General features: G+C 43.9%; 1 protein-coding gene across 5 annotated transcripts in view; it reads right to left on the bottom strand.

Moving 5' to 3' along the window:
• Positions 1 to 21197, bottom strand: part of NAV1 (neuron navigator 1) — a 328528-nt gene that overhangs the window by 237721 nt on the left and 69610 nt on the right. For all 5 annotated transcript variants that reach the window (XM_048496163.1, XM_048496160.1, XM_048496164.1 and 2 more), the window contains exons 2-3: positions 19436 to 20297; positions 18611 to 18714 (exon numbers count right to left, since the gene is read on the bottom strand). In XM_048496163.1, the coding sequence (XP_048352120.1) occupies positions 18611 to 18714; positions 19436 to 20268 (937 nt within the window). In that variant the 5' untranslated portion in view covers positions 20269 to 20297. The remainder of the gene's footprint in view (positions 1 to 18610; positions 18715 to 19435; positions 20298 to 21197) is intronic.

Below are 21197 nucleotides of genomic sequence, written 5' to 3' on the forward strand. Positions count from 1 at the left end.
CAAGTGGTGCATATAGATGTTAAATAACAGTGGGGACAGGGCACGCCCCTGAGGCACACCGCAATGATAGCGGGCACCTCCGGGAAGCTTTGTCCCCACACCACACTTGTTGACCACGCCCGGAGGAACGCAGGCAATCCACTGAAGGACGAGTGCGAACCCCGGAAGCGGCCAGGCTGGTGGGTCAAGGTGCGTGGATCGACCATATCAAACACTCGCGGTGAGATCTAACAACACCAGCAGCGCCGATCCGCTTCCGGTCTAGCTGCATCACGGAGCCCATTGATCTGTGACAGCGAGGAGAACCGTCTCCGTCCCCATGCCCAGCACGGAGAGCCGGACTGGAAGGGATCGAGAAGGTCGATGTGTCATCCAGAAAGCCCTGAAGCTGCTCCAACACCACTCTCTCAATTACCTTCCCCAGAAGCGAAAGATCTCGAGGCAAAGGTGGTAATTGGCCAGATCCTCCAGGATCTAAGGATTGGATGTCTTTTCTGGCAAGATGCGGGTGGACCAATCCGCCTCCTTCAACCCATCTGGAAAGAAGACCTCCTTGCTCAAGGGGAGTCATTGATGATCTTCAACAGATGGGGTCGTGAAAGCTCCTCCCGGCACGCGATTTAATCAGCCAGGAAGGGCCTGCGGATCCAGAGGACAGGTAGTAGGTCCTAACAGCAGCCAGGGGCCCTGTCAACAAGCGGCTTCAAGAGAGCAGGAGAAAACTGGGCCAAACTAGGGGCCTGAAGGCGGCAAAGGGAGGCCTCCAGTTCGCTCATTGCTTAGTTAAAAGGTGGCGGAAGGTCCTGGCGAATGACAGCGACTTTTATCTCGCTAAAAAGCTCATAAAAGAAGCCTCACAGCTAACAACCAATCCATGATTTGTAGAACCCTCTGATAAAGAGGTCAAAGATAAATTATCCTGAATAATTGTGCCGGGCGAGAGCTAGCAGATCACGTAGAGAGGAGGAGAAGAAGACCCTCTTCGCCTCGCTTTCGTCACTCATAATCTCATAGGCTTTCATAAACGTCCCTATAAGATGTTCGGCAAGAAGCTTCGCACGAAGATTTCCTCCACACTCGCTCTAGACGATCTCACGAGCACCCTGTTTCATGTATGGTGGCGAAGCTCCTCAGACATTATACCACGCGAATACCTGCCTTGGAGCAGGGGCGCCCAGAGGACACCCGGGGAGCAACAGTCTCGATGGCATCAGAGAGGCGGGAGTTCCAATCCTCCACCTGCTCATCGAGTGTGCGGCAGGTTCAAAAGGTCCCGCCAGAGCATTCAGGAAACCAAGTTGGATCCATAAGTCTCCTCGCTGAAGCGGGCAAAAAATCTGACCCGTCGCCTATGAGCAGAGGGAGTAGCGTGGCATGTCCAGCCGCGGCTTCAGGGCATAGTGGTCCGGACCATGGCACTCTGTCTGTAGAAAGGATAATGACCAGGTTAACCCCGACCCAAAGACCAAATCCAGCGTGTGACCGGACCTCATCGTGGGGCCAGAATTTGTTAAGGAGAGGCCCGAATTAGTGTCGCCATGGATGACACCAGGTCACGCGAGCCGCCATATGCCAAGAAGCGTGTGTCGAGCATGGGCGCTTGAGATCACCCAAGGACAATAAGTCTGGGAAACCGCAGCTTCCAGTCGGCCACCACCTCCAACAACATAGAAGGTTGATCCCTCGGTGCGCTTAGGCGCACCCGGTACACTGTAGAAAAGGATAGCCAACCTCTCCGTGGGCCAACCACTCTAGGCCTGACGGCCACACTCCATGCCAGTGATCTCCGGGCCGGGGACTGCCCTGAAGGGGATGGGAATTGCTTGGATGAACATGTGCCACCGCTCTCGCCCTGGGTTCGAAGAAGACTGGTGGAGGCACGCGAAACCTGGTGGTGTGACCTCGATTCAGGAAAGCAATGGTCTCACCTTCCACCGGACCCCAGGTTTCAAAGTGACACAAAACCAGGTCCACTTGCAGATCTCCGAGGGAAAATCTCCGGAGAACTGCGGTCTGTGTTTATGGACCTGGCATTGATCAACACCAGGGAATGACGAAGCAGAGTATCCCTGAACCTGTCCATCCCTCGATTCCCTAGGGATAGCTAGGTCGAGGAGGAGGTCAGCGGCGAGCATATCCATTTCTACCGCCCGCTGTCTATCATATGGCGCCTACGCTGTATTTACCCCGTCCCATTAAAACTGGGATCCTCAGCCCCAACCCTGGTAGCCCCCCTTCTCCCCATCCTCCTCCATTATCTAATCAAAGCCTAATAGACTCCTCCACTACAAGTGGACTCAGTCTTACTACAATATTAATACAATATTACAATATAAACTGACTAAAGACTAAAAAATCATCCTAAGCTTTACAAAATACTAACATTAACACCCTCTTATTCTAAGCTAATCTACTACAGTTACAAACCAGCTAAATACTAATAGTAAAGATAGCAGCCGCATGGGATTACAGGTAGCAAGTGCAGGTGACAATACAGCAACAGAGCCAATAGAATGTCTGTGCTGCCGCTATATAGTTGCCCAGAGCTCTCACCAGTGGTCTCACCTTCACGGACCCAGGTTTCGGTGACACAAGCCAGGTCCACTTGCAGATCTCCGAGAAAATCCCGGAGAACTGCGGTCTTATTGTTTATGGACCTGGCATTGATCAACACCAGGGACGAAGCAGAGTATCCCTGAACCTGTCCATCCTCGTTCCTAGGGATAGGTTATTTAAGTTATTTATTGCCTGCTCTTTAGTTTTGTGTTGTGAACCGCCTAGAGCCCTCCGGGGATGAGGCGGTCTATGAAATCTATTGAATAAATAAATAAATAAACAAACTGCAGGAGGGGTCCATGCTAACAGTAGAATAAAATAGACATGGATTTCACATGAAACATAAAGCTGCCTTATAATGAATCAAACCATTGGTCTATCGAGATCAGTGCTGTTTACTGACAACAGCTGTGGCTCTCCAGAGTCTCAGGCAGAGACCTTTCACATCACCAACTATGTGACTTGTTTTTTTTTACTGCTGGAGATGCCTGGGATTAAACTGGGGACTTTCTGCATGTAAAACAGATGCTGTACCACTGAATCATATGCTCCCTCCCTGATTTCATGCAAAATACACTATAGGAAGCGAGGCAGACAGGTCTGATATGCTGAAAGCAGAGACTGGGGATGCTTCACTTGCAAACAGTGCAAAACAACATGACTTTCATCAACCAAAATACAAAAACATTTATAAAATAATCAAAGCCTCATCCCCACCCCCATCACAGGGATATCTGAGAAGACACTTGATCTACCCAGCTGGCACATACCACAGAAGACAAATGGCTAGCAGCAGACAGGCAGAAAGGGACAAGTCAATTGTTCCCAATCATCACCATTCTTGCCAATTGGTCTAGCAAGCTCAGGCTATTACAGCTTCATAAATATAAATGGCCCTCCTAGCCGAAAACAATGAAACATCCTGACTGGAATCTCACACCCAGAAGGAATACAAGGACTTGGAGTTCAGAAGTCTAGCTAGGATCTTCCTGGCAATTCCCAGAAAGGGACCAGGTAGAGAGAAAAGATAAATTCCCCAGACACATAGGAAACAATTGAGAGACTCATTGTCTGTTCAGAATATGTGAACTTTTCCTTCTAATAAGTTATTTTCTATTTTAAATGCTGATAGTTGTTTGCTATACCACATAAACTTCCACCTGCGAACATGCTATTTGAGGCAGGCACCAGGGGAAGACAGGTGGTTTAGTTGCTAGAGCTCTAATTTCCTTGGAATGTGCAAGTGTGGCAAGCTGTCCCTGTGGTAACCAGCCACTCGATAGCACAAGATGCAGGCACTTGCTTTAATCAGCAACAGTGAAAGGAAGTTGGGAGTGCTGGCCCTCTTAGTGGATGATTTCCAAAATCAACAACTGGTGGTAGCATACCAAAGGAGAAGCAAGAGACAACTCCTCCAAGGGTCAAGTGGGCAGGAGAGCAACCCATCACTGTGCAGAAACTCAGGACAACTGCTAATATCAAAACTCCTCAGAGAGCCAGAAAGAACAGCACTCACAGATCAGCAGAGTGGCATAGAGGTCCACACAACAGGATAGAGACTGAGAAACAACTGAATAACTCCAAGGGACCACAAGTGAAACAAAGAGGATCTAGAGGCTCCTGTGAAAATATGAGGTGTTATTTTCTCTGTGGGGAGCCAGCATATGCAAGCATTTAGTGCATGTGCTAGCTCCCAATGGAGCAAACCGGTCCCTTCCATCAGCTCCTGGGCAGCTTCAACCATTGAAAACAGCAGAGAAGAAGGCAATCATTCCTGCTTCTCCTGCAAAGAGGGTCCTGATCCACATTGGTCCATGATGTGCATTCACTCATGGACTGCCACTCAGAACCACCTGCTGCACAATAGTTGCAAGTCCCTGTGGTGAACCTGTGTAGTTTGTAACACCTAGGTAGATCTAGGACAGTGATTGGCCAAGGGTTACCCAATGAGCCACATGACTAAGTTGGACCTTGAACCTGGATTTCCTCAGCCCTAGACTGATAGTCTAATCACTATATTATCTTGGTTCTCAACCTCACAGCGTTTTCTCATACAACTACTGCAAGTCAGAAAGAGCACATTTGTACAGTATGTCAGTTTACACAATGTACAACTGAATAACTCATATTTCTTATGCTGAAATGAGCTATTTCTAGCCATTTGTATGTAGGTGCTTTATTTGCAGACATTATGCAATACTATGAAAGCTTGCTCCTCTCGGTCACACAAAATATAATGGAGAATATATTATGGAGAATATTTCACACAATGGAAGCTCAGCAAACAATCGTACCAACCACACAGAGGCTTCCACCTTGATACAGGTACTTTGACAAATCAGCAGTATATCTCAGATCCACAGCAAACAAAAGGAATAAATAGAATTTATCATTTATGCAATGGTCTGAGACAGCTGAAAATAATCCATAAACTAACCCTTTTCCATTTCTCTTTTACTGTTTTCACATTCTTTGCACATCCCATAGCATCCCACCATTCTCTTCTGAAGAGCCAGCTCCCTGCTACCTTGGCAACAGCAATCCCAGTATCATTCAATTAAAAATGTCTAAAAAGCAGAGAGGTCAGATGAATTTACAAAATCAATTTGCACAGGGAAATTTCTATCCCCCCAATTTCTATAGGAAATGAAGTAACTTGATCCCCCCCCCTCTTTCCTTCACACCCTACAAAACCTCCTCGTGTAGCAGCAGCAATAAGCTGCACACTGCCTGCAGATACAATTGAGCTGGAAGAAATGACAGCAAATGGTTAACTGAAGCATGATTTTGGAAGAGTGGACTCAACCATTGGCCTGGTGAGGGTGCCGGTAAAACACTGCTGCAGACAGAAGACAATGTGCAACAGCTTCTCTTAAGCCCAAAGATCCTCCCTTGACTAATCGTCTTTCTCAAACAATCCCATGGTAAACGTACGATCCCTGGATGTCAGAGGGCATTTGCCATGCAGTTTAATAGCTGCATTTTTGTTTTTGCTTCTCATACTTCCTCTGGTCTCATTTTTAAACAGAATTTGCAATGGGTTCTCCCTGCATCTCCGAATTAGGAAAAAGAGAATGAAAAGACTGAGGGGCAGCAAGATTGCACAGTCCTTGAGCAAAGATAATAGGTCGTCACAACCCCAATTAAGCAGTTGGAGGAAAGAGACAATGTTGCTGTATTTCACTCGCTATGTAACTGGGGTTAAATTTCAGTTTTAGTCCCTTGATGAGATGTGACCTAAAGAAAGGGTTTGGCCCTTTTCCCAGGACAGCAGTGAAACCAGTCTATCCCATATACTATAAAATACACCCACATGCTGTCTTTTCCCCTTCTTTCTGTGGGGCAATGTTTTGTGGGAAACTGTAAGATTTCCTTTGAAAGATACTAAGGCATGGAAAATTGAACACCATTTGCCATGCAGTATGGAGTTACCTTGGAGTTCCTTTGCCACATACATGTGTAAAACGGTTTACAAATCAACAAAGGCAGTTGCACAAATAATTGCAGCATCCAGGGCAACACAAAGAATCATTTATCACACAGGTGTCAAACTCGTGGCCCTCCAGATGTTATGGACCACAGATCCCATCATCCCCTGCTAGCATAATGCTGGCAGGGGATAATGGGAACTGTAGTCCATAACATCTGGAGGGCCACGAGATCATGTCTGGTTTCTTTGCTATAATGCAAGTGGTGAACACCAATATGGTAAGGTGACTGAAGTGTCATACTAGGAGTGGGAAGACCCAGGTTCAAATCCCCACTTAGCCATGAAACTCACTAGGTGATCTTGAGGCAGGCCATTCTCTTTCAGCTTAACATACCTTACAGGGATGTTGTGAGGGTAAAGGTGAGGGAATTGTATTCATCACCCTGAGCGCCTTAAAGAAAGGTGAAATAAAGCTAGAGAAATCTGTTTCACAAGATTGTTGGGAGAGTTGTTTATTTATTTAGAAAACAACCATGATAACTTTATGGCAGCTCACACTTAAAACAATGCAACAAAACAAAATAAGCCAGGGCATAAAAACAGTTTAAAACAAGCACTGCACAGCCTAAAATTATATTCATAACACAACGCTCTGGCTAGAGGCAGAGCACAAAGAAACCAAAAATAATGAAATCCCTTAATTCAAAACCTGGGTAAAAAGAAATGTTTGGGATTACACTAGAGTTCTTTACTAAGAAAAAGTGTTTTTAAAAACCAGTAAGGATATCTATGTGCAACTATTGAGAGCAGCATACTGAACTGACTCCTATGTGGTTTCTCTACATTCTAGCATGGGTAAACCATGCAATTGCTAAAGAGCACAGCCATTAACTAGCAGTTTTTTTTCACTCAAAATCTTATGCAGCTTTGTCAGTTATCCTGTGCATGCTTGGGTTCTGCATTTACAAATGCCACAGATCTATCGCTTCCCTGGTGCTTTATGGCTTTTGGGCTCCAGAGTTTGTAAAACTTTTTCCCACCATCAAGTCACAGCTGTTTTATGGCCACTCTGTACGGTTTTCAAGGCAAGGTATGCTCTTTGGTGGTCACAGCCCTGGTATTCCTTGGTGACCTTCCATACAAATACTGGCCAGGGCTGACCCTGCTTAGTTTCTGAGATCTGACAAGAACTGGAATTTTAAACATATTTACAGAAATCCATTTCAAATAAGTGAAAGCTAGTTCTTTTGTTTAATGAAGGGGGGGCTTGGAGATTTCCTGTGTTCCTACCCCCTTGTGTGATCTTGTGATGGGAGGGAAGCTATTTGGAGAAGAGCATCAGGAAGCCGGCAGAGGATCTGAAAGCAGTATCTTCACTCTAAGTGCTACGGTTGACTACAATTACAACATCAGTTTAGTTCATCTCTCTGTTGGGAAGGACAATGAGGAAGCTCGGTGTCATGCACTCACAGCAAAATAAATCCTAGATGCTTGGGAATGTGGCTGCATCATTACCACTTGACATCTAGGGTCTTACCCACCGAACAAGGAGATTACCGTGATGCCCCCTGCCAGGTTCCTTGAGGCCTGCCCAGCCCCAGATGTGAGATGAGTGCATCATGAACCTCCCACCTCTCTGTGCAGCTGCAATTCTGATGAGTGGGAACCAGGTCCTGTGCCAGATCTGCACTCACCCATCCTTCTTCCCTGGTCATGCTGGATAATGTTTCACACACTGGGCCAAGCAAAGGCAATTTCCTAGCCAAGCACTACCATTTCCAGCCACAGTAAATTAAACTGCAGGAACTTGCAGAAGGACCGCAATTCAAACATGGTCATCACACACACACACACACACACACACACACACACACACACACACACACACACACACACACACACACACACACACACACACACACACACACACACACACACACACACACACACACACACACACACACACACACACACACACACACACACACACCAGTTTTATGTTCTTCTGGGTCGTAGTCTGAAACAGGTGGTCCCAGCTGGTCCCAGCCTCACAGGGATCATATTACCCAATAAGAGTGGGAAAGCAAGGACCAACTCAATTTGGCAGATCTATTCCCACGATGCTGGGGTTCTTGGTGAAATTACACTGCAGCTGGGAAGCATCTCTTCTTCCACCTGACACAGTGGTTTGTTAGTCTCATACTCAGTAAACAGGGCAGTCAAGTCAGAAACTGAGGAGGGAATTGCTCTAAAAAAAGGTATTCATTGATATCTCTACTAGGGTAACTTTTTTCAGGTTAGGGTTGACCTGAGTTACAAGCGTGGCACTAGGGGGTGCTGTGCTACTGGGGTTGCTGGTCTATCAATGTGCTGACTCTTCAGCCTGTTACCACATGATAAGCTATCTGTCTGAACACCAGGAAATCACATCCTGCCCTCCTTCCCACAACTAAATTTATCTCTGTGATTTCAGTTACAACCACTATAAAATATACTTTGTGCTCAACGACAAAATCTTCACCGTTAACGTTGGAGGAAGCTGTCCTAGTAGCTATGTATGTTGAATGCCATGAACATTAGTTGGGCGTACTGTAAGTCAAAGGGAACATTTTCCAACAATGCTAACTTTTTATTTATTTACAATATTTATATCCTACCTTTTCAACCTTGCTGATTCTCAAGATGGCATAAACAGTATAAGTCTGTACAGTCTAAAAATCAAAATGAGAACCTGAACAATCCAAAGAAAGACACCACAATTTACCTGGCCACTTCTCAATTTAGCAGCGGCCATCATAAGTTTCCTGAAACTGAACAGTCTTCATGTGCTTCTTGAAAGACATCACTGATGTCAAGAAAATTTAATGAAGGGTATTACATGGAGTTTTCCAAAATGTGGATGTTCCTCACTTTCCTCTGACTAGTAGTTGTGCCTTTCAGAAGACAAACAGAGCCACATTGCCATCTTTGATAACCTTTCACACTCCACTAAGAGAGTCCACCTGAAGTGAATTAAAACCAGATTGGTTTAGCATATGCTTCGCCTCACTGCCTCTTTGGAGGATTTGGCTATTTAGTTTCAAGCCATGTATGAAACTGAGCTCCCTATCCTTACTTGTACCCCATCTGGTCTTCCGTCCTAAAACTCTAAGACAATTTTGTATACCTTTACATAAAAGGGAAAAGATTAATCAAGAGGGCCTTTTACATCACGCCATTTTCCTCTGTTTATGCATCTCATAAAAATACACAAGCCCTCTCAGGTTAGGACCTGACAGCTCTACATCCTGTTGGCCCTATAGCCTACTGTCATTCTTCCCAAATCTCCTTGCCTGTCTTATTCACCTTTCCTCTCAGTAATTCACAGCCTCTTCTCCTACTAATCGAATGAGAGGGGGCTTCCTATCTGGTTCTGAGCCTCTCTCTGCTAACACTTCACCACCACAAAATGCTTCTTCAGGGCCTACCTTTATAATTACGAAGTTCCATTTCGTCCGCCATTCTCTCAACCAGTGTTCCTTACAGGAAGCTTTTGATAGTTTCACATATGAAGAGAAAAGTCAACATTAAACCTCTCCCTATTAACTTTTAGTAAGAAACAGAGATGGAGTCTGACATGGAAAAATCCACCTCTCTGGAATCTAACTCCCTCTAAGGCCACTCAGGGCATACCTTTTCTTCCCACTGAGAACACACAGCTTCTCCTGTCCCCAGGCCTTGTGTTAATTTGTATGGCAGATCTCATATTCTGGAGTTGCCAACATCCACGTATAGCCTGGCAATCTCCTGGAATTACAAGTTGTTAGGATTTTACCAGTGTTTGTTTCATTCAGTCAAGCAAGCAAGCGTTAACTGCTAGAATTACATGAACTTCTGAAAAGATCTCTCCTTTCTTCTTCCAGCAAAAGTGGAGAGATGGACACACAGTGGAGAGATGGACTGCACAGACACCCAGAGATGGACACACAGTGGAGAGATGGACTGCACAGAGAAAAGTGGAGAGATGGACTGCACAGACACCCAGACTGAGCACTTGCATAGACATTGCTTATATTTAGTGTAAATTCATTTGTTATCTAGTAAAGTTCTACAAAACAACTCACTCACATCTTTGCCCAGTTACTCTGCTATTCATTGCAATACAACAGAGGTGCCTCAGACAACAGAGATTAGTTCCTCTGGAGAAAATGGCTGCTTTGGAAGGGAGCCTCTAGGATTCTACACTTTGTGGAGGTCCCTTCCATTCCCTAACCGACCATTCCCAGGCTCCATGCCTGAAATCACTAGGAATTTCCAAACCCTGAATTGGCAACCATTTGGGCCTCCATTCCTCAATTTTCTGTCTTCCTGTCTACCCTGTTCTTTCTTTTTCTTTGTCAATCTGCTCTCCCTGTCTTCACCTTATCAGCTTTTGGATTCTCTCATCAGTCCATCTTAACTGCATCCCAGAACCTTCTGCGGTCAACTTTTCAGCCTGCATCCCCCTGACCTGTCTAGCAAGTTTCTCCTGTCATGGGGGCCTTGGAAGGAAACAGCAGAGAAAATATACAACCTCCCATTGTGCAATAATTAGCTGCAAATAATGCAAACCCTCGTTAATCTGGGTATACCTTGAATGACTGTCCTTCTGTCTTACAACTCCAATAGTTATTCCTGGCTTATTACTGAGATCACAGACAGCTGAGATATTGTGCAGTGCCTCCAAGCTAAATGCATATAAACAATCACTTGTGAAGCCACCATCTGCCCTCTCATTCACCTCTAACATGTTTCATGCCATTGGGCACATTGCAGCCTCTCTTCCCCCACTCCCAAAGAATGGTTCTGCCCTCCCCCTCTAGTCCATTGGTTGTGACACCCATCATCACAGGAACAGCAGTGATGACTCCGGAGCTCCCATCTGTCAAAGCAGACAGGTTACAAGTAGCACTGGATGAATGCCTAACAATCCATCTGTCTCCTTGCATTTAAACATATCCCTATTTTCTGTGGCAATAGTAGCTGGAAAAGAAATCTAAGTGTGAGGGCCTCACATTCTAGGTGTGTACCTTACTGCTTCTCAGTGTCCTCCACAAAGGGCTCCTTGAGCAGTGAACCAAGAAGCAGTAAGGTGCATGATCATCCCTTAGGCCACATTCTGAGCAGTGGCAGTTGTGGGTGTGTTAAGACACATGTAGTTAAAATTCTTCTTCCTAGGTTTTTAAATGCCTACTGTATAAAATTTGGAATTCTGGGAAACTTTAAGGGCAGAGCCTGGGGAATGTGGAGTTTGGGGGAAATACAACATCACTTCCTGGTGATGTACTTCCTCTAACTATGACAAAGATCACAAAGACATGGAGAAATTCTTAGAGCGTCAATATGGAGGCCATTTTCCAACAATTTTTTAATCCTATGCCTCAATTTATAGAGTGAGGGAACCGGGGCTGAGGGTGGGCAGGCAAATGGCCAGCCTATTACATGCATTGTCCATCCTTCTCCATCTTTCTTCCATCTCTTGTTCCCTAGTTTGCAATAAACACAACTAATTAGTAAGACATCTATAAAAAAATACAAAACGCATTTCTACAGAGGAAACTGAGATCAAACATGTCAACTGTTATATGACAGTTTGCCAGTTGCCCCCTCCCCATGATGGAGGGGGCAAAGTCTCCGTGGTAGAGCATCTGCTTGGCACGCAAAAGGTCCCAGCTTCAACTCCTGACATCTCGCATAGCTGTCAAACTCACGGCCCTCCAGATGTTATGGTCTACAGTTCCCATCATCCCCTGCCAGCATAATGCTGGCAGGGAATAATGGGAACTGTAGTCATAACATCTGGAGGGCCGCGAGTTTGACATCTATGGGTTAAAGGAATCAGCTACTAGGTGATGTGAAAGGCCATCTGAAACGCTGGAGTGCTACTGCCAGTCAGAGTAGGCAATACTGACTTTGATAAACCAAAGGTCCGATATAAGGCAGCTTCATGTGTTCATGTGATGATGACTGTATGTGCATCTATTTCACTGCATCACCCAATCACTGAGTACCTAGGCTTGACATTCATCCTGAGGTTGAAATAACCTCTCAAATTTCATCTTTGTGATGGTAATATATTTCTGTTACTCATTACCTGAAATTAAAGCTGGATATTGCCCCACCTGTTTGCCACACTGACCAATTAAGCAAACAAACAAAAAGTGGCTAAGGAAGTATGAAACCAACAATTGCCTGACCTGAACACAGTATTGATTTTTCATGCAGCTATCATGATAATAATAAATAGATTAATAAAACGCTATTACAGTTCTGCTCTAGATTATAGAAATAAGCTCACTGAAATTAATAAATTTATTTCCAATTAATCATATAGGCTATATGCAGGGTAAAAGCTTTATTCTGTATAAACTAGATTACAATCATTTGCCTGTACTGCTTTATTTAGCCTACTGGAATCAAATGTTTCGGAAGTGGTTGGAACGGTTTGCAAAGCCAAGCAATTTGAGCCTAGATCGTTTACCAGGTTCACATTGCTCTTGGCTTTTAGTTTTCAAGTTTTTAGTCTCATAAGGGCTTAAACAATGGAAGGGAGGGGGTAGCAGAGTTTTAGTCTGGAGGTCAGATTCAATGTTAAAGCTATTTAGTTATTTCCTGTTAGAAAGTTACACCTAAATAAAAGTGGAATAGTTACTTGAGCAGGACTCTTAGTTGCATGATACAGATGGATGCAGCCAGTATAAGCATGTGTATACAGAATGGTGCCCAATTAGCAAGAGTTCTGAACAATTATGGGAATTTTGTCTTTGCAGAAGTTGACCAACTCTTTCCAGGGGGAACATGGACAACCTATACAAAAACACTCCAGTCAGCCAAGCGTATGTGACTGGGCCCCACACAATCCTCTCAATGCTGTCCTTGGTGAAGTCAAAGAGTGTTTGCTCTGAAATTTTTCAAGACTTGCCAGTCATTCAACTATTGCTTAGTATGAGCTGCAACATTGGCAAAGCATTGTATTCGTACCACCTTGCTTTTTATATCTCTGACAGAATGCTGCTAGATGGAACTATTGGTCTCACCTTTATGTATACCTGAGAGAATGCTACTAAATGAAAAATTATTGTGACTCAAAACACTTGCATAATCCCATAGCAATAGAAAGCTGGCACAAACAATACCATCTTCTGCAATTCCCATTAATTACAACTGAAGAACTTTGCTATGGACAAAGGGAGGAGGGAGCTTCCAGATCCAAACAGGAGCTTCAATAATATCTGAGTTGGTCTAAATTAATCAACTACTCTCTGTCCATGCCTTCCCTCCAGGGAGTTCTTTCTAGCACAGCTTCTCAAAAGGCCTCTAATCCTGTTAAGAAACGCGTGCCGTCCGTTCATTTTCCGGGAGGCCCTAGGGGAGATTTGCATCCTATGCCCTAATCAGACTAATTCCACTGCAGTCCAGTAACCTGGCTTGCTAGAATGCTCCCCTCTAGGCCAGTGGGACTAAAAGCACAAGACGCTTCCTTGGAATGCAAGTGCAATGAGTCAGAAGCAGATCCCAGCCTCCCGTCTTGTGTATATTAGAAAAGGAAGCCACTCTGTCTTACCTACACTGAGATTAGTATTTCAAAAAATATGCCTGCATGGAGGCAGTGGTAAAATTTGAATATCAGCAGCTAAGTTTTTTCTTTGAAGTTTTTCCCCTTAATTTCAACAGGTGGGGCCTGGTTGTAGTTGCATTCTGCACATTCTCAGAGAAATACATTCCTTTACATGAGGCCTGACAAAGGAAGCAGGTTTCATTCTGGAGCTGGGACTCAAACAGAGTAATTATTTTAGTTAGAAAGACTCAGAGGAAGAATCTCTGCAGCTCTGCAATTTGCACTGACTGACACACACACAGACCCTACTTACATGTAGAGGAGATTTAAAAAATTAAAAATGTGTATTATGATCCAAAGCCATTCATATAAAACTGTTTTCAGATTAGTTATATTGACTATATTAGCTTTATTTTCATTGGCATCTTATCTCAGAAAAGAGTGTCCAAAATCAAAAATTATAAGACAAGCCTTCCTTTGTCCAAAGTTAAAAGTTAAAATTACAAATGATTGTGCCATGGTGCAGGCACTGTGACAAGGAAAGTTGTAGCTCTTCTGGTGTTCCCTTGTCTTTTTTTAAGGGCCTGATAAGTCTTCTCATACAAGCGGTATACAAGAGAACCAACCATTAAAAAAACCCCTATCTTTTAAAATATATAAAATGGCTAACGCACTGGAGTAGGAGTGTTGCTCATCACTAATGATGTGCCAGATACTATCCAATAAAAAATCAAAACAGAATTGTACCATTACATTTGCCACCTTTCTTCTTTATCACAGGGAATTATCCCCTACCTCTTCCAAAAGATGAATTAGCAAGACAAACCAGCAAGACTTATTGTGGATTTTAGGAAACATTCAGAATTACCTAAGACAGAACTCTGGTATATTTAGCCACATATGAGGCACTATAACAAGGGAAATAAGAACGAACATTCAGGCATTTGCAAACAAAATTACATTTTCCTAATCTTCCCACTCATAGATGTTAATGTGGATGCAGAGTATAACTGGCCTAGTATCACATAGAAGTTGATTTTCTTATTAGGCTTATTAAGTTCCCGTTAGAAGCAAGATCTCATTCTTGCTGCAATCAGCAGCACTCATATCATACAAGAAAGCTGCAAGGGTAACATGCAAAAATACTAGAAACTTTAGCAATGCACAAGTAAAGAAGCCATAGAGAAGAATGCAGCTGACCTTTTGCATTACTTGGCCATTTGAGATGTCTAACCTCTTTCAGACCTTTTGACTTTGGGCTTTCCCCAAGGAAATGACATGGTGTTTCAACAGTTATTCAGACTCGTTCAAAAGGTGTACAGAATAAACATTACTTTCTGCTAGAGTCAGTCTGCTGTGGAGAAGCTTATAGAGAATTGTAGGAAAATGTTTAGAGGTACTCTAAAGTGATGTATCAATTTCCCATGAAAACATTTATTGGGAACAAACCTGAAAAATTTAGCATTGATTATCCTGCAACATTTTAGTTGTTTCGAATGATCTGTAGATTATTCTCTTTTCATATACCAGTGTTGTTGTGTGCACTATCAATCTTGAGGAGTGAAGCATTCTTTGCCAATATTAAATTGAACTTTTGATGCAACCTTCATTGTAACTGCACTGTCATTTGGCTTGAGTGCTTGATATTGATGGATCGATTGATCACAGGTTATTTCTAGCACCCCATTATTGCTCTGGGCACATAGATCCAAATACAGAAGCCCTGACTGTTTTACCATCTGATCAGGATTTCGACATAATTCAGTTCCATGAAAGGAAATGCTCATATGTATAAACTCCATTTCCTTTCTTCACACAATTGTGTATGGGAATTCAAGTTCACCCGAAGAACTATAGAATTCATGAGAAACCAGCTTAGTAAAGGCAGTTCCCAAGTTTTAAATTTGTTAGGAATTGAAATCTTAACTCTTGAATCTTAAAATGAGATTTTCTTTTGTTTGGATGTCTCAACTTAATATATTGTTATATTCCAACTTCTGCAGAGCAACATTATTTCATCACAGTAATGACCTCCCTCAATATATTTTCTTTGTTAACAATCAGCTGAGATATACTATATGAAATATACTATACTATAAATTTTAGACCAGTATTTTAATGTGGCTAAAACGATCTTGGCTTTAATTGAGATTGATAACTCCCACTCCCAATATATTATCAAGTACAGGCAAAGATCAGACATTCCTCACCATGTCATTTTCAATCATCTCTGAGGAGGAGTCCAAGTGCATGAGACTGTAGCCACAATAAATGAAAATGACTAACAGAGTCAACCTAAACCGAGTTACATCATTCAAACCCCATTTAAATCAATGGACTTAGAAAGCTGTAACAGTTTAGGATTGCACTGTAAGAAACTCTATTTCTGCTCCATATGTAAGGTGAGTTACTGTTGTTAGACATCCTTCGTCTTAAAGGTTTCCAGCTGCTTCCAAATCTCCTCTTAAGTCTGGGAACACTTTGCACTCATCTAGTTTTCTATCTATCATACAAATTACAAGCAATAATGACCATAGCATGGAGTTTGTCATAAATCAGGTAACCCATGCTTAAAGTGATATATCTCAACACAGACCAGCAGTTGTTAAAGGCATTCATGAGAAGGTGACATCAGTGTATCTAATAATGGCCATTATTCTTGCAACAAGTTAGGTTTTTTTAAACTACAGTATTAATTAACTTATAAATACCAAAAAATGCATTTCTGTGGTACTCCCCAGGTTACTGTAACTTCCTCCTGGTTTGAATTGGACCAGCAGTATTCTCATTGCTATACCAAATGCCTGAGGCAGACCATGCACCAGTTTGAATGCAAGCTTACCTAAAAAAATAGAAGTAAACTGCATCTGAGATTTGGGTGCTGTGTGGTTTCCGGGCTGTATGGCCGTGTTCTAGCAGCATTTTCAATGATATTCAATGCTGCTAGAACACGGCCATACAGCCCGGAAACCACACAGCACCCAAGTGATTCCGGCCGTGAAAGCCTTCGACAATACATTGCATCTGAGATGTTTGGGGCTTGATGCTTGTTTTAACAACACCCTTTCCACGTTGTGATTTCTTTTCCCCAAGAGGTGGGAATTCCTTTGGTTTCCAGGCACAGATGTTTTAAACAGGGTCACACACTGGCTAATCAGTGCTTTGCACTCCTTCATAACTTTTCTCTATTCAGATTCCAACCACCCTGAGGAGTCCCACTTGAGCTGAAACTATAGATAACAGGCCTGTTGCTCTGCCCTAATTTGGATAGTCCAGGTTAGCCTGATGTCATCAGAACTTGAAAGCTAAGCAGGTTTGCCCTGGTTAGTCCTTGGATGAGAGACCACCAAGGATGTTCAGGGTTTGCTGCACAGAGACAGGCAACGGCAAACAATCCCGGTGTCTCTTGCTTTGAAAACCCATGTGGGTTCACCGTAAGTCGGTTGCTATTTGATGGCACTTTTCACCAGTGTTGCTCACAACTTTTTAAATAAATGAAAGCAAAAACTTGGAAGGCTGCAGTGTTGGGGACAGTAGTGGCAGGGGAAAGGAGATTTTAAAGGGGTAGCTTTTCCTCTCCAGCCCCACTCTCAGCTTGCTTTTCTTCCTGCTTGAGGGAGGGGTGGCTTTGAATGGGAAAATCTCTGGAAAGGCAAGGCAGCTTCTCCTCCCTCTCTCCTGCTGACCTTCTTGGCCAGACAGCACCTTTCCATTAAACATGCATGGGAAATACAGTCACAGCCCTGTATCATGTGTAGCCTTCATGGTGTAAAGAGAAGGTGGACTTTAATCTGGAGAACCGGGCTTGATTTCCCACTCCTCCACATGAGCAGCAGATTCTTATGAGAACTGGATTTGTTTCCCTGCTCCTATGCATGAAGCCTGCTGGGTGACCTGGGGCTAGTCAGCCCCACCTACCTCACAAGGTGTCTGTTGTGGGGAAAGAAAGGGATGGAGTTTGTAAGCCACTTTGGGACTCCTACAGGAGAGAAAGGCAGGGAATAATCCAAACCCTTCTTCTTCTTCCTTATATTTCAGTCTGTTAATGCCATTACTTTCTTTTAATTCCTGACATATCTGCACAGCCTGTATCTTTTTCCCCATAAGAGTAGTAAGCAAAGGCATGCTAATCAGTGGGGAGGAGACTGTTTGAATCACTTAGGCCCATTCTGAACAGGCCAACAAACACAGGCATAAAATGGTAAAAAAATCATTTTGTGAGGGTACTCCACACAGATCCCACCCTTAAAGCGGAGCTCTACAGCAGAGGCAGAGCGAAGGGAAACCGCACCCAAGGCACGCGTGTGCCCTGCGCCCCTGCCATGGTGTTGCCTGCTCTCACCCTGCCCCAGAACGCCCCCAGAACGCCCCCGGAATGCCACACCATGACCCCCACGCCCACCCCAAAGGCCCAGCCACGCCTCCGTTGCTGCTCTGCCTGGGGCGCCATGCCCCCCTGCCCCGTGGGCACTATGCCACTGCTCTACAGTGCTGTTATTCTGACACACTCTATGCAAGTGATCAGCGAATGTGATAATAATAATCTATTCTGATCTTAAAATGAAGTTCAATAGGTGTGAGCTGAGCTGTTTTGTTTCCACAGCCTCTAATCAAGGCAAACAGAAGGATACTGGCTGTAAAGGAATGTAACTTGCATTAAAATAATAGATCATTGAAGCTGCTCTCACTATATTTGTTACTTGCTCAGATATATAACCTGAAGAGTTTCATATCCCAGCATTCCCTTTTGCTGGCAACAGGTAGTTCTGGACTGTTTGTGTGCTACAATCCTGTTCACCCTATAGACTTGCTAATTGCTTGCAAATTGCCTTCCAACTGAAGTTAGTAGAGGGACCCTGGATTTAAGCTTGGTTCAGAAAGGATATGATCACTTCCAAGTTACTTGCTACTTGTTGCCCAATGCTGCAGCTCAGATGGCCACCACAACTTACACAGTCGTGGACCCTTCCCACTCCTGCAACCAGTTATGAGCCGTGCATCGTGATCCTTCTTCGCTCAGAACAGTTCACCCCAGCACTTTTACTTACCCGCACTTCTCAAGCTGAGATCAGGGCCTTCTGTCGGACTGGAGTGCTCATCACATGCACGTTCCTCCTTAGACAGACTGGTCCTCTCCTTCTCACCCTGTCGCCTGATACGCAAAGAAAGCACATCCAGTCCATATTTTCTCCATACCAATTACAAAATTCAGCTACATGAGCTGATCAGACTGAAGGTTGGTTATCATTCAATTCATTTCTAAGTAATTTGGGCAAACATAAACTGCACGCTATTTGCTTAAGGATACTCAACCTTAGTGTGACAGTAGAAAGGGAAAACAAAAAAACTTGCCATGCCCCTCAGTCACAAAGCATATCCGGGAATTTGCTGTCAAGGAAACAGAAAAGTCCAAGGCAGGGAAGATGCAAAGGAGGACATGTCTCACATCTTTAATAATTGTGCAAAAACAATTCTACCTATTTTTAAGCAATGGATGAATATTGTCTACATGTCATATTCCAATAGGCAGAGATCTATAGGTTTTAATTTAAAAACCCCAGTGGCTGACCCCTGTACCTATACTATAGCTATCTTCCTTCCTTCCTTTTTTCTTTTCCTGGCACTAACTGCACTTGCAGGAGAGAAAGAAGTTAAATTAGGAGAAAGGCACAGAAAGAAAAGATTGAACCAGAGACCCTTCCTTGGTCTTCAAAGCAGCTATATAGAATACATAACTATTAAAAAAACATAACAGGCCTTAAATCATCATGGACATTTGTTAATTTCCCTAAATCTAGAGGTCTACTGTATTACATCCACTTTAACCCTCAGCAGAGTGACTCAGACAAGAATATCTATGCTTCACCACTCACCGATAATGGAAAGGGGCTACCGTAGCCATAATAGGATGGTTATGCTGGGACACAGAAGAAAAACTGATTGGTCCAGTGTGTAGCGCAGGGCCCTTATTCAGGTTGCTTGTGTCCAGTGAGATCACCTGAGGTTTATCCTCGAGTTTGGATGTTCCACTTGCTTTCCAATTGGCTTCTGAAGCCCACTGACCTTTCACCGGACAGCTCTGAGGTCTTTTCAGGCTGGCTCCTTCTGAAGACCTGGACAACAAAGTTTCACTGTACAGACTGAGATGAGATGGGCTCTTCCCAGGGAGGTGAGAGGTTTTTGTAGGCTCAGAAACTGAGCTGGGTTTAGCAAGACCCTTCTTGGCTCTGAGGCTGCTGCAATCTTCTCCATACTTTGAGGCATCTTTCCCTTTCTCTGTTGCTTGAAGTACAGATTTTTTAGCTGTTCCAGTGGCTCTGGGGTTGGTCTTCTGTGCTCCTCGTGGGTTGCTGCAGCCGGACACTGTGTTCAAACTGAGACTGGATTCTGTTCCTTCTGTCCCACTATGGGTCTCAGGCCCCTCAGCTTTCTCTTGTCCTGGGCTTGCAGCCGCTGGGACCTTAGGGATGACCTTCTGTTTGCATCCTTTTGAATTACTATTGCCTGAGCCAACCTGTCCCCTTCCAGTCCTGGGTGAGGATGCCCTTTGGGAAGGAACAGTTCCCACACTGTTTTGCCTCGGGGGCAATTTCGGAGATGCTGCCAGAGTATGTATTTTGCTGTGGGATGCAGCTCTGGGCACAGGGATTGAGGAGGCATAATGACTGCGTCCGGTTGCATTCACATTGACTGTTCCATTCATCATCAGTAAGTCTTGGTTGAAGGAAGGTTAGACTGAGAAGAGAAATACAGAATAAATGTAAGACAGTGGCTTTGGAAGTCAGTTCTATCTATCCAAGTGCATAACCTAGAACTGCAATGCCAAGCAATGTGTCAGATTTACTGGTTGCTTTTCCCGCCCACCCAACATACACACCTCCACTTTTACTATTATTTCAGCATTTAAATATTTTCTGTGATTGATTTAATGGTGATGAACAATGGGAAAGAAATATTCCATCTCAAACAGGAATATTCCCTTAGTTAAGGGGAAATTCCCTCTTAGATCCTCCAGAGAGTTGTCAGCTCGTGGCCAAGTGGGAAGACCTTTCCAAAACTATTTCTAGCTATCTAATGAAACAAACTGGTTAAAGAGGCCTTAAAGGCTGAAGTAGGCTAGAATCACAGTGATCTTCTCACATGAGAGAGAGGCCACGGCTCAATGGTGTAGCCCCTGGTTGGCATGCAGAAAGTCCCTGGTTCAATCCCTAGCACCTTCAGCTGAAAAAATCAGGTAACAGGTGATGTGAAAATCCCTACCTGAGGCCCTGGAGAGTTGCTGCCACTCAGAGTAGACAATACTGACTTTGTTAGACAAATGGTCTGATTCAGTATAAGGCAGCTTCATTAGCTGACAATCTTATGGGGAATAGAACAGCCCACGAGGCAACACCTGCATCCTGTACACCTGGCTCCTTTTCCAGGAATCCAAAAAAGGCACTTTCCGACTTATTCAGAAAACAGGCCATCTCCATATCACATGGAAACTCCTTTGAAATAGTCTCTGTGTGGCAGCTGCAAGACATGGTGACTGTAGCATGGGTTGTCCTATCATGTGGAAAGATCACCTACAGCTGCAAGTGACTTTTGAGGGTAGCCGAAAAGCCTTTCCTTGCAACAGAAGTGATCCTTACA

The sequence above is a fragment of the Sphaerodactylus townsendi genome, linkage group LG05 (assembly GCF_021028975.2).
Source record: "Sphaerodactylus townsendi isolate TG3544 linkage group LG05, MPM_Stown_v2.3, whole genome shotgun sequence".
In the NCBI taxonomy this organism is placed as follows: Eukaryota; Metazoa; Chordata; class Lepidosauria; order Squamata; family Sphaerodactylidae; genus Sphaerodactylus; species Sphaerodactylus townsendi.